This window comes from Phyllobates terribilis, unplaced genomic scaffold (genome assembly GCF_046119375.1).
Source record: "Phyllobates terribilis strain yellow unplaced genomic scaffold, ASM4611937v1 Scaffold_2__4_contigs__length_985480577, whole genome shotgun sequence".
In the NCBI taxonomy this organism is placed as follows: domain Eukaryota; kingdom Metazoa; phylum Chordata; class Amphibia; order Anura; family Dendrobatidae; genus Phyllobates; species Phyllobates terribilis.
The window spans coordinates 72,712,664-72,725,547 of NW_027362762.1; the positions used below are offsets into that span (position 1 = coordinate 72,712,664).

At 44.7% G+C, this 12,884-nt stretch overlaps 1 protein-coding gene across 4 annotated transcripts in view; it reads right to left on the reverse strand.

Annotated features, from left to right (window-relative positions):
* The window catches only part of DYNC2H1 (dynein cytoplasmic 2 heavy chain 1), a 525,522-nt gene that overhangs the window by 472,670 nt on the left and 39,968 nt on the right, over window positions 1-12,884 (reverse strand). For all 4 annotated transcript variants that reach the window (XM_073662117.1, XM_073662115.1, XM_073662114.1 and 1 more), the window contains exons 15-19: window positions 10,539-10,637; window positions 5,965-6,104; window positions 5,656-5,884; window positions 5,261-5,388; window positions 4,221-4,336 (exon numbers count right to left, since the gene is read on the reverse strand). In XM_073662117.1, coding sequence (XP_073518218.1) covers window positions 4,221-4,336; window positions 5,261-5,388; window positions 5,656-5,884; window positions 5,965-6,104; window positions 10,539-10,637 — 712 coding nt within the window. The remainder of the gene's footprint in view (window positions 1-4,220; window positions 4,337-5,260; window positions 5,389-5,655; window positions 5,885-5,964; window positions 6,105-10,538; window positions 10,638-12,884) is intronic.

Here is a 12,884-nt window from a genome sequence, read left to right on the forward strand (position 1 = left end):
TACATGGGAACAGTCAGGCAATGCCCTTTGCAGTCACTTTCTCTAACATTATATGAACTTCTAAATGGATGCATATTCACACCAATCACAGTTTATTAGAGTCACCCATCTTGTAGCGTTTCGCCTTCAAAACCGCAGTAACTGGTCAAAGCATAGATTCCACAAGGTGCTGACATATCGCTAAGCAGGAATAATGGCCCATGTGGACAGCACAACATCTCACATCTGCCAAAAATTAGGAGCTTTGTCCCAGAGGTGTTTTATAAGTAAAAGATCTGGGAAGTGCTAATGCCAAAAAAAGCAAGAAAAATCTCAATATCATGTTACTGGAAACAATCCATGTCTATATGACCCTTGTGACATGGTGCATTAACCACTTGCCATAAAGTAAACTGCTACCTTTACGGCAAACTCAAACACACAGACAGACAAAATGAAAAACTATGACAATGTCATGGGCCAACCAGTATACAGAATAATGGGCCCCACATAGTCCTCCATACAGAATAATGGGCCCCACATAGTCCTCCATACAGCATAATGGGCCCCACATAGTCCTCCATACAGCATAATGGGCCCCACATAGTCCTCCATACAGCATAATGGGCCCCACATAGTCCTCCATACAGCATAATGGCCCCACATAGTCCAGCATACACATACAGAATAATGGGCCCCACATACCCCTGCATACAGTATAATGGGCCACACATAGCCCTGCATACAGTATAATGGCCCCACATAGTCCTCCATACAGAATAATGGGCCCCACATAGTCCTCCATACAGAATAATGGGCCCCACATAGTCCTCCATACAGAATAATGGGCCCCACATAGCCCAGCATACACATACAGAATAATGGGCCCCACATACAAAATAATGGGCGCCACACATAGCCCTGCATACACATACAGAATAATGGGCCCCACATAGCCCTGCATACAGAATAGGCCCCACATAGCCCCTCCATACAGAATAATGGGCCCCCCATAGTCCCTCCATACAGAATAATGGGCACCACATAGTCCTCCATACAGAATAATGGCCCCACATAGTCCTCCATACAGAATAATGGGCCCCACATAGCCCCTCCCTACAGAATAATGGGCCCCACATAGACCTCCATACAGTATAATGGGTCCCACATAGACCTCCATACAGTATAATGGGCCCCACATAGACCTCCATACAGTATAATGGGCCCCACATAGACCTCCATACAGTATAATGGGCCCCACCTAGACCTCCATACAGTATAATGGGCCCCACCTAGACCTCCATACAGTATAATGGGCCCCACCTAGACCTCCATACAGTATAATGGGCCCCACATAGGCCTCCATACAGTATAATGGGCCTCATATAGGCCTCCATACAGGATAATGGGCCCCACATAGGCCTCCATACAGGATAATGGGCCCCACATAGGCCTCCATACAGGATAATGGGCCCCACATAGGCCTCCATACAGGATAATGGGCCCCACATAGGCCTCCATACAGGATAATGGGCCCCACATAGGCCTCCATACAGGATAATGGGCCCCACATAGGCCTCCATACAGGATAATGGGCCCCACATAGGCCTCCATACAGGATAATGGGCCCCACATAGGCCTCCATACAGGATAATGGGCCCCACATAGGCCTCCATACAGGATAATGGGCCCCACATAGGCCTCCATACAGGATAATGGGCCCCACATAGGCCTCCATACAGGATAATGGGCCCCACATAGGCCTCCATACAGGATAATGGGCCCCACATAGGCCTCCATACAGGATAATGGGCCCCACATAGGCCTCCATACAGGATAATGGGCCCCACATAGGCCTCCATACAGGATAATGGGCCCCACATAGGCCTCCATACAGGATAATGGGCCCCACATAGGCCTCCATACAGGATAATGGGCCCCACATAGGCCTCCATACAGGATAATGGGCCCCACATAGGCCTCCATACAGGATAATGGGCCCCACATAGGCCTCCATACAGGATAATGGGCCCCACATAGGCCTCCATACAGGATAATGGGCCCCACATAGGCCTCCATACAGGATAATGGGCCCCACATAGGCCTCCATACAGGATAATGGGCCCCACATAGGCCTCCATACAGGATAATGGGCCCCACATAGGCCTCCATACAGGATAATGGGCCCCACATAGGCCTCCATACAGGATAATGGGCCCCACATAGGCCTCCATACAGGATAATGGGCCCCACATAGGCCTCCATACAGGATAATGGGCCCCACATAGGCCTCCATACAGTATAATGGGCCCCACATAGGCCTCCATACAGTATAATGGGCCCCACATAGGCCTCCATACAGTATAATGGGCCCCACATAGGCCTCCATACAGTATAATGGGCCCCACATAGGCCTCCATACAGTATAATGGGCCTCACATACGCCTCCATACAGTATAATGGGCCCCACATAGGCCTCCATACAGAATAATGGGCCTCACATAGGCCTCCATACAGAATAATGGGCCTCACATAGTCATCTATACAGAATAATGGCCCCACATAGGGGTGGTGGTTCTGTTGTGGCGGGCCAAATAATAAAATAACCACCCTGTGCGCCTCATTTGACATGTATGCTTTAGGGGATGAACTTGGTCTTTCACAAAAATTAAGTACACCCTACTGTCCAAATGTCCACCCAAAAGGTATAAAAGGACCCAAAAAAACATTTCCCACTCCATTACTTCCTCTCCACCAGGTTGAACTGTTGACACCTCACAGTAAGGGGGTGATCGATTCACGCTGCTGGGGGGCAAGGTCTGGCCCTCCTGTCAGCACAGTGCAATAGAAGTCAGGAGTCATCTGATCAAGAAGTTTTACCATTGCTCCAATTTTGTGCTTTTTTGCCCAATAGAGTCTTTTTCTGCTTTTTGCGCATTAATTTGTTCCTCCTCTTATTCCAAGAGCCATAACTTTTTATTTTTCGGCCTCCATAGCCTTATGAGGGCTTGTTTTTAGCGGGATGAGTTGTACTTTTGAATGCCACCCTTTATTTTAACATGCGATGTACTGGAAAGAGGGAAAAAATTCCAAGTGTGGTGAAATAGTAAAAAAAAAAAAAAGCAATTCCGAAATAGTTTTTTGGATTTTTTTTTTTTTTACAGAGTTCATTTTACAGTTAAAAAAAAACTGGCAATTTGATTCTTCAGGTCAGTATGATAACGCAGATACCAAACATGCAGAGTTTTATTTTATTTAAGTTGAGAAAAAAAAATCATAAATCTGTAAAAAAAAAAAAAAAAAATTTGCTTGTGAAGCCATTTTCCAAGAGCCGTAACATGGTGTGAGGACTTGTTTTTTGTAGCCTGAGTTAATGTTTTTATTGATATCACTTAGGGGTAGAAACGATGTTTTGATAGCCTGTTATTAAATTTTTTGTTGTTGTTGAGGCGGCCAAAAAAAACTCAATTCTGGCATTTTTATCATTTTTTTCTCTTGACGTCGTTTACCGATCAGATCAATTTATTTCACATTTTTGATCGATCAGACTTTTATGAACGCAGAGATACCAAATATTTGCATTTTTTTATCACCTAATTTTTAATAGGAGGAAAGGGGAATGATTTGAACTTTTATATATATATATTTTTTTTAAACTATTTTTTTTTTCACTTTTCTCTGTACTTCTTAGTCCCTTTAGGGGACATGAGGATGCGATCATCTGATTGCTTGTCAGCACTGCTTTGTATAGTGAAAAATCACAGTCTCCTATGAACGCCAGCCATGGGCTAGCATTCACAGGAGTACCGCGATGACACGCACAGGGGTCTTCAGTAGACCCCCAGCCATCATGACAACTCATCGACACCCACGCGATCACGTCACGGGCGCGCTCCCCTACTGGCGCATGTAAAATGCTGATGTCAAACATGGACAGCAGCATTTAACATTAACAGTCGCAAGCAGAGCTTCACCTGATCGTGGCAGATTATGGTGGATTATCACAGCCATCATCTGCAAAGAAAGATGCGGGCTCGCACGTCAGGGTGTCGGCATAGGACATAACAGTACGTCATATTTCGGTAAGGGTTTAAAAGGGAACTTGTCAGTCGATTACTACTGTCCAACCACAAGCAGCGTGAAGCTCTGCAGCATTTCAGAGAAAACTTCCGCATGGCTGAGCATGAATCAGCTGCCAAGACCCCTTTAATATATTTTCCCTTCACCAGTTCTTCACTTACCTTGAATAGACTTCTTCAGCGATATCAGCAGAGAATCAAACAGCTTCTGAATGAGATCATCAATGACGGCCTTGACCGGACTGCAGTTAATAGTCAAACAGTCAATCTTTATGACACTAGAAAACAAGGAGAAGGAAAAGAAATAGTCCATTATACAGCGAAACCTCACTAAAAGGCCATCTTCTCGAGATCACCCCCTTATCCAGACCAGATTTCCAGTTTTACCATCTATTATACATGCTGGCCCTTGTTTTTTTTTTAAAATGAATCCCATATATAGAAGATTATATTTCAAAGCAATACTGAGAAGCTCTCAGAGGTTTCACTGCAGGCGCTCACACTTTCGCAACCCCACCGCCACGTTTCTGCCAATAAATACAGTGGCCAATCAGCAAAGAACTGCCTGCTGCCCCTTTCTTATCATCCATAATACCAGAATTCCCCAATAAAAGGGATTGACAAAGACAGGCACTTCAAATGTAAGCATTTAGGAAAGAGGATTCTTTAATGTGTAAGCAATCCAGACAAATTGTACATGTGACAATTCGGTCCTTAAAGAGGTCCATAAAAAAAAAAAAAGTTTATTAACTTGCCAAAATTCCAGTGCTCCCCTGAACCTGCCCCTGTTTTCAGTTTGTCCTATTGCCATTTCATTACAGAAATATGCCCTTTTTTTCTTTTTGGCATCAAGTATGCCTGTGGTTCAACAAGGCGTTTCGCCAGAGTTTCTTCTGGGGACATATAGTCGTTTCCCTTTATGACGCTGTCCAATCAGTGTGCAGCAGCTCTCACTTCCTCTACATGTATGCAATTAGTCTGAAGGCGGGGAGAGTGAAGCAGCCGCTGATTGGCCGCAGGGATCACGTGACATAATCTCGTTCGATCGCTGGGAGAGCCAGTGTCGAAACCGCTGGAACAGCACCGGCGGCGAGAAGAAGTGTTATTATTTTACTGATGGCAAGCACACAGATAGGGTAGTGGACAACCCCTATAAATACTGTACTAATTATTACCTTGTTTAGCAAAAAAGAAAAAAATACCTTGGCAGACGCTCCACATCTTTTCCCTTGACTTTAAGTGCTTTAAAGTTTTTCTCCCAGTCGTGTACATCGTGTAAATTTTTCTCAATCAATGCATCCACATCTACTTGACCAAGCACTACCCACTCCTGAAGAGAAGTATGAAAGAGTTAATCTAAAAATACTCATTTTACACATTACGCATGTGTCCTAGCAAATAGAAAAGAAATATAACCCGCAACTAGTGCGGAGCAATTATTCAAGAGGACACAACAATTTAACAGTTGCCATATTTTTTTTGCAAAAACTGGTCTGCAACACAACTGGCCAGCAGCTCACGTAATGTGCTGATCCATGGACTGTGCTACTTTACAGCGTTAAATACCAGATAAAGCACATTGAAATGCAGCGTGCACCTTAAATCGATCCATGACGGCAGATAACCTTCTGAACAAATCCTCTGCTTTACTGAACACAGTGATGAAGCCATTTGCATTCCTCTCAGGCATCACAGAAAAGATTGTCTCTGCACCCGGCTCGCTCAGGCCCCTGAACTGGTTCGGAATAGAGATGAACCTCTTCATATCCCGGTAATACTTGGCACGGATTTCTTCATATGGAGGTTTAAACTGTAACCTTCCCTGCCTGAAAGAGACCACCATAGGAAAAAAAATATGGGATATATGTTATGCAGCCCCTAAGCCAGCACCCAAAATGTCACTTACTTAAAGGTGAGATCAATGCTGATTTCAGGGAGATTTTCATTAAGAGCCTCGAGACCCATCTGGTACTGATGTTCTAGGGCCTTGTACAGCTGATGATCCCAGTGCTGGCGCCAAGCCTTCATGTCACTGGATCGTATTCCCTAAAATTACAAATAAGACTCCTAAATACGCAAATTCTGCACTTAGAAATTACAGATTTTTGCATTGGCCAGAAGTGCTGGGACCTATCAAACAATCCAAGTCTTAAGTGAAGAAGCCGGAAGGTTCCACCCTGCGCTCCAAGACGCCTCCACCCTGCGCTCCAAGACGCCTCCTCCCAGCACGCCAAGACGCCTCCTCCCACCGCGCCAAGACACCTCCACCCTGCGCTCCAAGATGCCTCCTCCCACCGCGCCAAGACGCCTCCTCCCAGCGCGCCAAGACGCCTCCTCCCAGCGCGCCAAGACGCCTCATAATTCTGCCACAGTTTTTTGGGATTTGGTTTTCATAGTATCCATTGTGCAGTAAAAATTAACTTCTAATATCAGTTCAATTATCAATTACGGCGATACCAAACTTGTAGAGTTTTTTTTTTTATTACTATTACAGTGCTTAAAAATTTAATAACCTTGTAAAAAAATATATATTTTTGCCGCCATTTTCTGGAATCTAGAACTTTCAGGAACACCAAGGGGTCAAATAGCCCCTCCCTTCAGTGTTTTCCTGTCCCTATTGGGATGAAGTGGTCATCCAGGGTGCTCTGTGCCGGCGGCAGACACCTAACCATACCTTTAAGCCAGGCAGCGGGGTTCGAGTGTTTTTTTTCCTTCTCCCTGTAAAGCTCCTCCAGTCTCCTCCGGGACTTGGGACGTCTCTCCCCACTGAGTCCGCACCTGCGGGTAAGGTCTGGTGGATGCCCCGCTGGAGGCCTCCTCGAGCTCTCCAGCCCCGCTCCTCCCCCCTCTCAGCCGGCCTCCGAAGTGGCTTAGACTGTCTCCATAGCGGAGGAGACGCGCACTGGATCCCGGAAGTGACACAGGCCGCCGAGTTAGGTCACTTCCGGTCTGCATTCCACCCTGGAACGCAAGAGTCTGAGAACAGCCGGGAAACGACGTGGGACTCCGGAACAGGGTCCCTAGAGTCAGGGCCAGTCAGCGCACACACACACATTCAAAAAGAAAAAAAAGAGAGAAAACTACAGGTGATCGCAGGTGTTCCTGCTTCACGCTTGGACCAAGGGGAAGGCGTTCCCACCGCCCCCTCCCGGGGGGAAGGAGCAAGAGCGCTGAGTCCAGTCGCCTAAATAAGAGCCATATACAGAAGACATCTTAAGGTAGGACCTAATCCTTCTTGTATGCCATACACTGGATGGTCAAGAGTCTATCTTCCCCATGTCTGCGGAGACCAGTGTGATTCCAGTCCCAGAAAGTTGCTGGCACTAGGGGTCCTTTTCCTAGGTGCAGGCAATTTTGATACAATTGATTACCCTCTCCCTCTTTTTTAGGGTGGACAAGGATCCTGCACCAGGAAATAAGCCTAGCAAGAAATGTGCAATATGTGCAAAGAAGCTATCTTCTTCAAACAAAAAATATCTATGTCAAAAATGTACGGAAAAAATTATTAGAGAAGAGCAGCCGTCTCTTATAGAAGAAATCAAGGGGATAGTCCATCAGGAGGTTCAATCTTCATTGGCCTCCTTCTTCCGATCCACTTCTGATTCGCCTCCAAAGGCTAAAGAAGATTTCTATGGAAGAAAAAAAAAAGAGACCCGGACTCTCAGGATGAAATATCCCTTCCAGAAGACCTCAGAAGAAGGTGAACTTAGCCCGGTAGAGGAAGGTCTGGAAAGTAAGAAATATTATTTCTCAGAATTTATGGAAGACCTCCTCACAGCGGTAAGAAGAAAGATGGAAGTGGAAGAAGAGAGGCCCACTAGAAAGGTCCAAGAAGAGATGTTTGGTGGTCTTCGTTCAAAGAAAAAGATTCAGGACTTAATTCTGGACGAATGGGAAAATCCGGAAAGACGGCTGAATATACCAACAGAGTTAAAAGATCGGTTTCCGGTAGATGAAGAGACCTCAAAATGTTGGACCGAAATACCTAAGGTCGATATTCAGGTGGCAAGAGTCGCAAAAAAGACAACATTGCCATTTGAGGATTCTTCACAGCTGAAGGATCCTATGGGCAGAAAAGTGGACAGACTTCTCAAAAAATCCTGGGAAACATCAGCAGCCCTTCTAAAGACAAACGTAGTCTCCACGTGTATTGCACGATCCATGTCAAGATGGCTCAACCAACTTGAAGAGCATCTGGCCATGGGCACACCCAGAGAAGCTTCCCTACCTTACTGCAAAAGGCCACTGACTTTCTTGCAGATGCTTCAGCGGACTGCCGCCAGGGCAGCAGTACTATCAAACTACACAAGGCGAGCACGGTGGCTGAAATATTGGAAGGGTGACGTGGCCTCCAAAATAAAACTCTGTTCTATTCCCTTCCGTGGAGAATATATGTTTGGCCAGGCCCTTGACGACCTCCTGGAGAAGGCGGCTGACAAAAAGAAATCCTTGCCAGAACCCAGGCACTATAAGAAAACTCCCTTTCGCCCCCCTCGGAAGCAGAATCCGCAGTACAATAGGGAAAGGGAAGTCAGGTCGATGGAGTTACCCCAAAGGGGGGAAAGATAGAATATTTTTTTCTTGAAAGGACAGCGACAACAGAAGCGGTGACGCCAGAGCAGTAGGGGGACGAATCAAGAAATACCTTCCCCAATGGCGAAAGAATGCTGCTGGTGTCGGGGAGCTACATTTCATTGATGGTATCATGAATTCACAGATGTACTGCTGTATATTGAAAGAGAAGATGCTACCATCACTCCTTGCCCTTGGTGGACATGCACTTTTCCAACATGACAATGTTCCAAAACACTCATCTAAGGCCACTGCTGCATTTCTGAAGAACAACAGGATGAAAGTGATTCAGTGGCCAAGTGTCTCCTGATCTGAACCCAACCAAACACCTATGGGGAATTCTGAAGACACTTCTTGAGAATCACTCTCCATCCAGTATCCAGGATCTAACAGAGCTCATTCTTGAAGAATAGAAAAGGACAGAACATGCAGTATGTCGCTAACTTTTTCACTCCATGCCTAGAAGACTTGGTGCTGTCCTTACAAATCATGGCGGTCATACAAAATACTAGATGCAGTGATTTTTGATTTGGGGTGTACTCATTTTTCCAACATAAATTTGACTAAACTGAAGATTTTGTAAGGAAAGTTTCAGTTTATGCATTAAAAAAAATGTTCTATGGCATTCAGTCCTGTACATTTATTAGTCTTTACTTCAAGCTTCAATTTCCCAAGGGGGACTATAAAAATGGTCTATGTGAAGCAGTATTCAAGCATATAATTAAATTGATGTCCTCCTATGAAGCACCAGCTACGAGCCACTTAAATGCCAGTACCCATGAATGAAAGCAGCATGTAAATAGTTAGACAGTAGTGATCAGAGCATGCCTCAGTCGCTGCTGTTACACGCAGGTGCCAGCTGTATACATGGGAGTCCTGGAAAAGATATACCAAGGGGAGACACCACCACCACTAACTTCTTTACAATGAACAAATTGAGAGTCAGTGGAGCCGGGGATCTGCTTTAACCGCCCTAACAATATCCCCACTAACACTAGAGGAGACAATTGGGGAGATTTTTCAATAATGTCATATAAAATGGATCAGAAAAAAATGCATAAAATTGGTTGGAATAATAAATGTGGTACAGCTCACTAGACATGAGCTCGCTCTTCCCTGTGTCACCTTATCACTACCATACACAGCATCAAAGTTTTTCATCAAAATGCTGCACATCATGGATTACTCTTCTTAGCCATGCGCCGTTTGTAGACTTTCAAAGAAAATAAAAACGTTTCCAAAACAGATAAATACATGTGGAGCACTGCATGCATTTTACTTGTAGATTCTCGTCTCCAACGTCGTTCTCTACAATACTTGGTTCACTGGAAAGGCTATGGTCCAGAGGAGAGGATGTGGGTTTCAGCGTCAGAGGTCAACGCTCCCAGGTTGGTTCGCTCATTCCACACCTCTTTTCTTGAGAAACCCGGTCCTGAGGCCACTCGTAGAGGCGGGGTACTGTCACAGGTGTGTCAGAGGTGACAGACCGTCGCCCAGCAGTTGGTTGCAGGAGGTCTCTACGTTTGGCATTACAGACATCTTCTTAGAGGCTGTCTGTCTCTAGGACCCAGTGGCTACCTTCCTCTGGCCTGGGAGTATAAATACCTGGTGTGTCTGAGAGGGAGGTGCCGGCGATATTCATTACTAGTTATGAGGCTTTAGCAAGAGCAGTACTTCGTCCTCTCTGGAGCTTGAGGACATGTGCGCATTTGTCTGGAGTCGTCTAAAGCTAAGAAATCCCCCCCTGCTTGTCTACCCTTGTTGTCTATAGAGTTTAATGGAGCACTGCATGCATTTGACTTAGTCAATCACCCACCCACCCCCCATTATCTCTAAATGCTCGGAAATCATACCTACATAAATGATGTAGGTCCCACGGCCATAAAACTCTGCCAGGAGAAAGAATACCTGATATTCCAGACTGGAGATCACGCTTCGCATTTCCAACAGTCCATCTTTCCATCGCTGTTGTTGACGAAGCAAATCAACGCTCATGAGAGCAACGACCTGTGAAAATGGCTTTATTAGTATCAGAAGGGGACACATTTACACACAAGGACGAAGTGTAAGTGCCGTCTGTCATAGCATAATGAAGATGAACGAGGAAAATGCTTGTCCCGAGTACAGGTACACTACAGTGGAGATCAGTGGAAACTCTGATCTTCGCAGGTTTACCCTTCGAAAGCCACAATCAATGCTGGACATGGACATTCAGAGCGAAAGAAGTCATGACTACTAGAATGGGCAGACAGGCCGGGCTCCTCTAAAGAAACACAGGACCTTCTGGCCATATATCCTATTGTTAGCTATACCCAGCAATGTACTGCTATATAGATAAAAAAAAAATATTCAAAATTAACAATCTAATAAAAATAAAATACAACCCCTGGCAAAAATTATGGAACCACCGGGCTCGGAGGATGTTCATTCAGTTGTTTAACCCCTTAACCCCCGAGGGTGGTTTGTACGTTAATGACAGGGCCAATTTTTACAATTCTGACCACTGTCACTTTATGAGGATAATTACTCTGGAACGCTTCAATGGATCCCCCTGATTTTGAGAATGTTTTTTCGTGACATATTGTACTTCATGATAGTGGTAAAATTTCTTCGATATCACTTGCGTTTATTTGTGAAAAAAAAGGAAATTTGGCGAAAATTTTGAAAATTTTGCAGTTTTCAAAATTTGAATTTTCATGCCCTTAAATCAGAGAGATATGTCACACAAAAGAGTTCATAAATAACATTTCCCACATGTCTACTTTATATCAGCACAATTCTGGAACCAAAATTTATTTTTTTGTTGTTAGGGAGCTATAAGGGTTAAAAGTTGACCAGCGATTTCTCATTTTTTCCAACAAAATTTACAAAACCATTTTTTTTTTAGGGACCACATCACATTTGGAGTGACTTTGAGAGGTCTTTATGACAGAAAATACCCAAAAGTGACACCATTCTAAAAACTGCACCCCTCACGGAGCTCAAAACCACATTCAAGAAGTTTATTAACCCTTCAGGTGTTTCACAGGAATTTTTGGAATGTGGAAGAAAAAAATGAACATTTAACTTTTTTCACAAAAATGTTACTTTAGACCCATTTTTTTTTTTTTATTTTCGCAGGGGTAACAGGAAAAAAATGGACCCCAAAATTTGTTGTGCAATTTCCCCTTAGCACGCAGATACCCCATACATGGGGAAAAAACACTGTTTGGGAGCACGGCAGGACTCGGAAGAGAAGGAGCGCCATTTGTCTTTTTGATTGTAAAATTTGCTTGAATAATTAGCGGACGCCATGTTGCGTTTGGAGAGCTCCTGATGTGCCTAAACAGTGGAAACCCCCCACAAGTGACACCATTTTGGAAACTAGACCCCTCAGGGAACTTATCTATATGTGTGGTGAGCACCTTGAATCCCCAGGTGCTTCACAGAAGTTTAGAACATTGAGACGTAAAAATAAACTTTTCATATTTTTCCCACAAAAATGTTTTTCAGCCCCCAATTTTGCATTTTCATAAAGGTAACAGGAGAAATTGCACCATGCAATTTGTTGTGCAATTTCTCCTGAGTAAGCCGATACCCCATATGTGGGGGAAAACCACTGTTTGGGCGCACGGCAGGGTTCGGAAGGGAAGGAGCGCCATTTGACTTTTTGAATGTAAAATTTACTTGAATATTTAGCGGATGTGCCCCTGATGTGCCTAAACAGTGGAAAAACCCCACAAGTGACATCATTTTGGAAACTAGACCCCTCAGGGAACTTATCTAGATGTGTGGTGAGTACCCTGTACCCCCAAGTGCTTTGCAGAAGTTTATAACATGGAGCAGTGTTTTTTTTATTTTGTTTTATTTTTTTTTTTTCTTCATTTTTTAATACTTTTTGGACTTTTATTCTGTGTCCCACTCTGGGACTTTCACTTTCTTTATACTGATTGCCTGTATAGCACAGGAATGCAGCACCATTCCTGTGCTATACAGGCTGTCAGTGCTGCACAGGGAGAAGATAGTTTGGTCATGCACTGCGCATGACCAAAGACTCTTCCTGCTGTCTGGTGACCCGAATGATGTCATGACGACATCAGGTCGTCATGGCAACATCCGGGAAGCCGCGGCAGACAGCGTTGGAGGCCGGAAGGGGAGGCGAGTATTGCGATCACCTCCCCTTGCCACCGCAAATCTGCGATCGACTTCGATCGCAGCATTGAGGGGGTTAATGTGCCGGGAGCGGTGCGGGACCGCTCCCTGCACATTGTTACT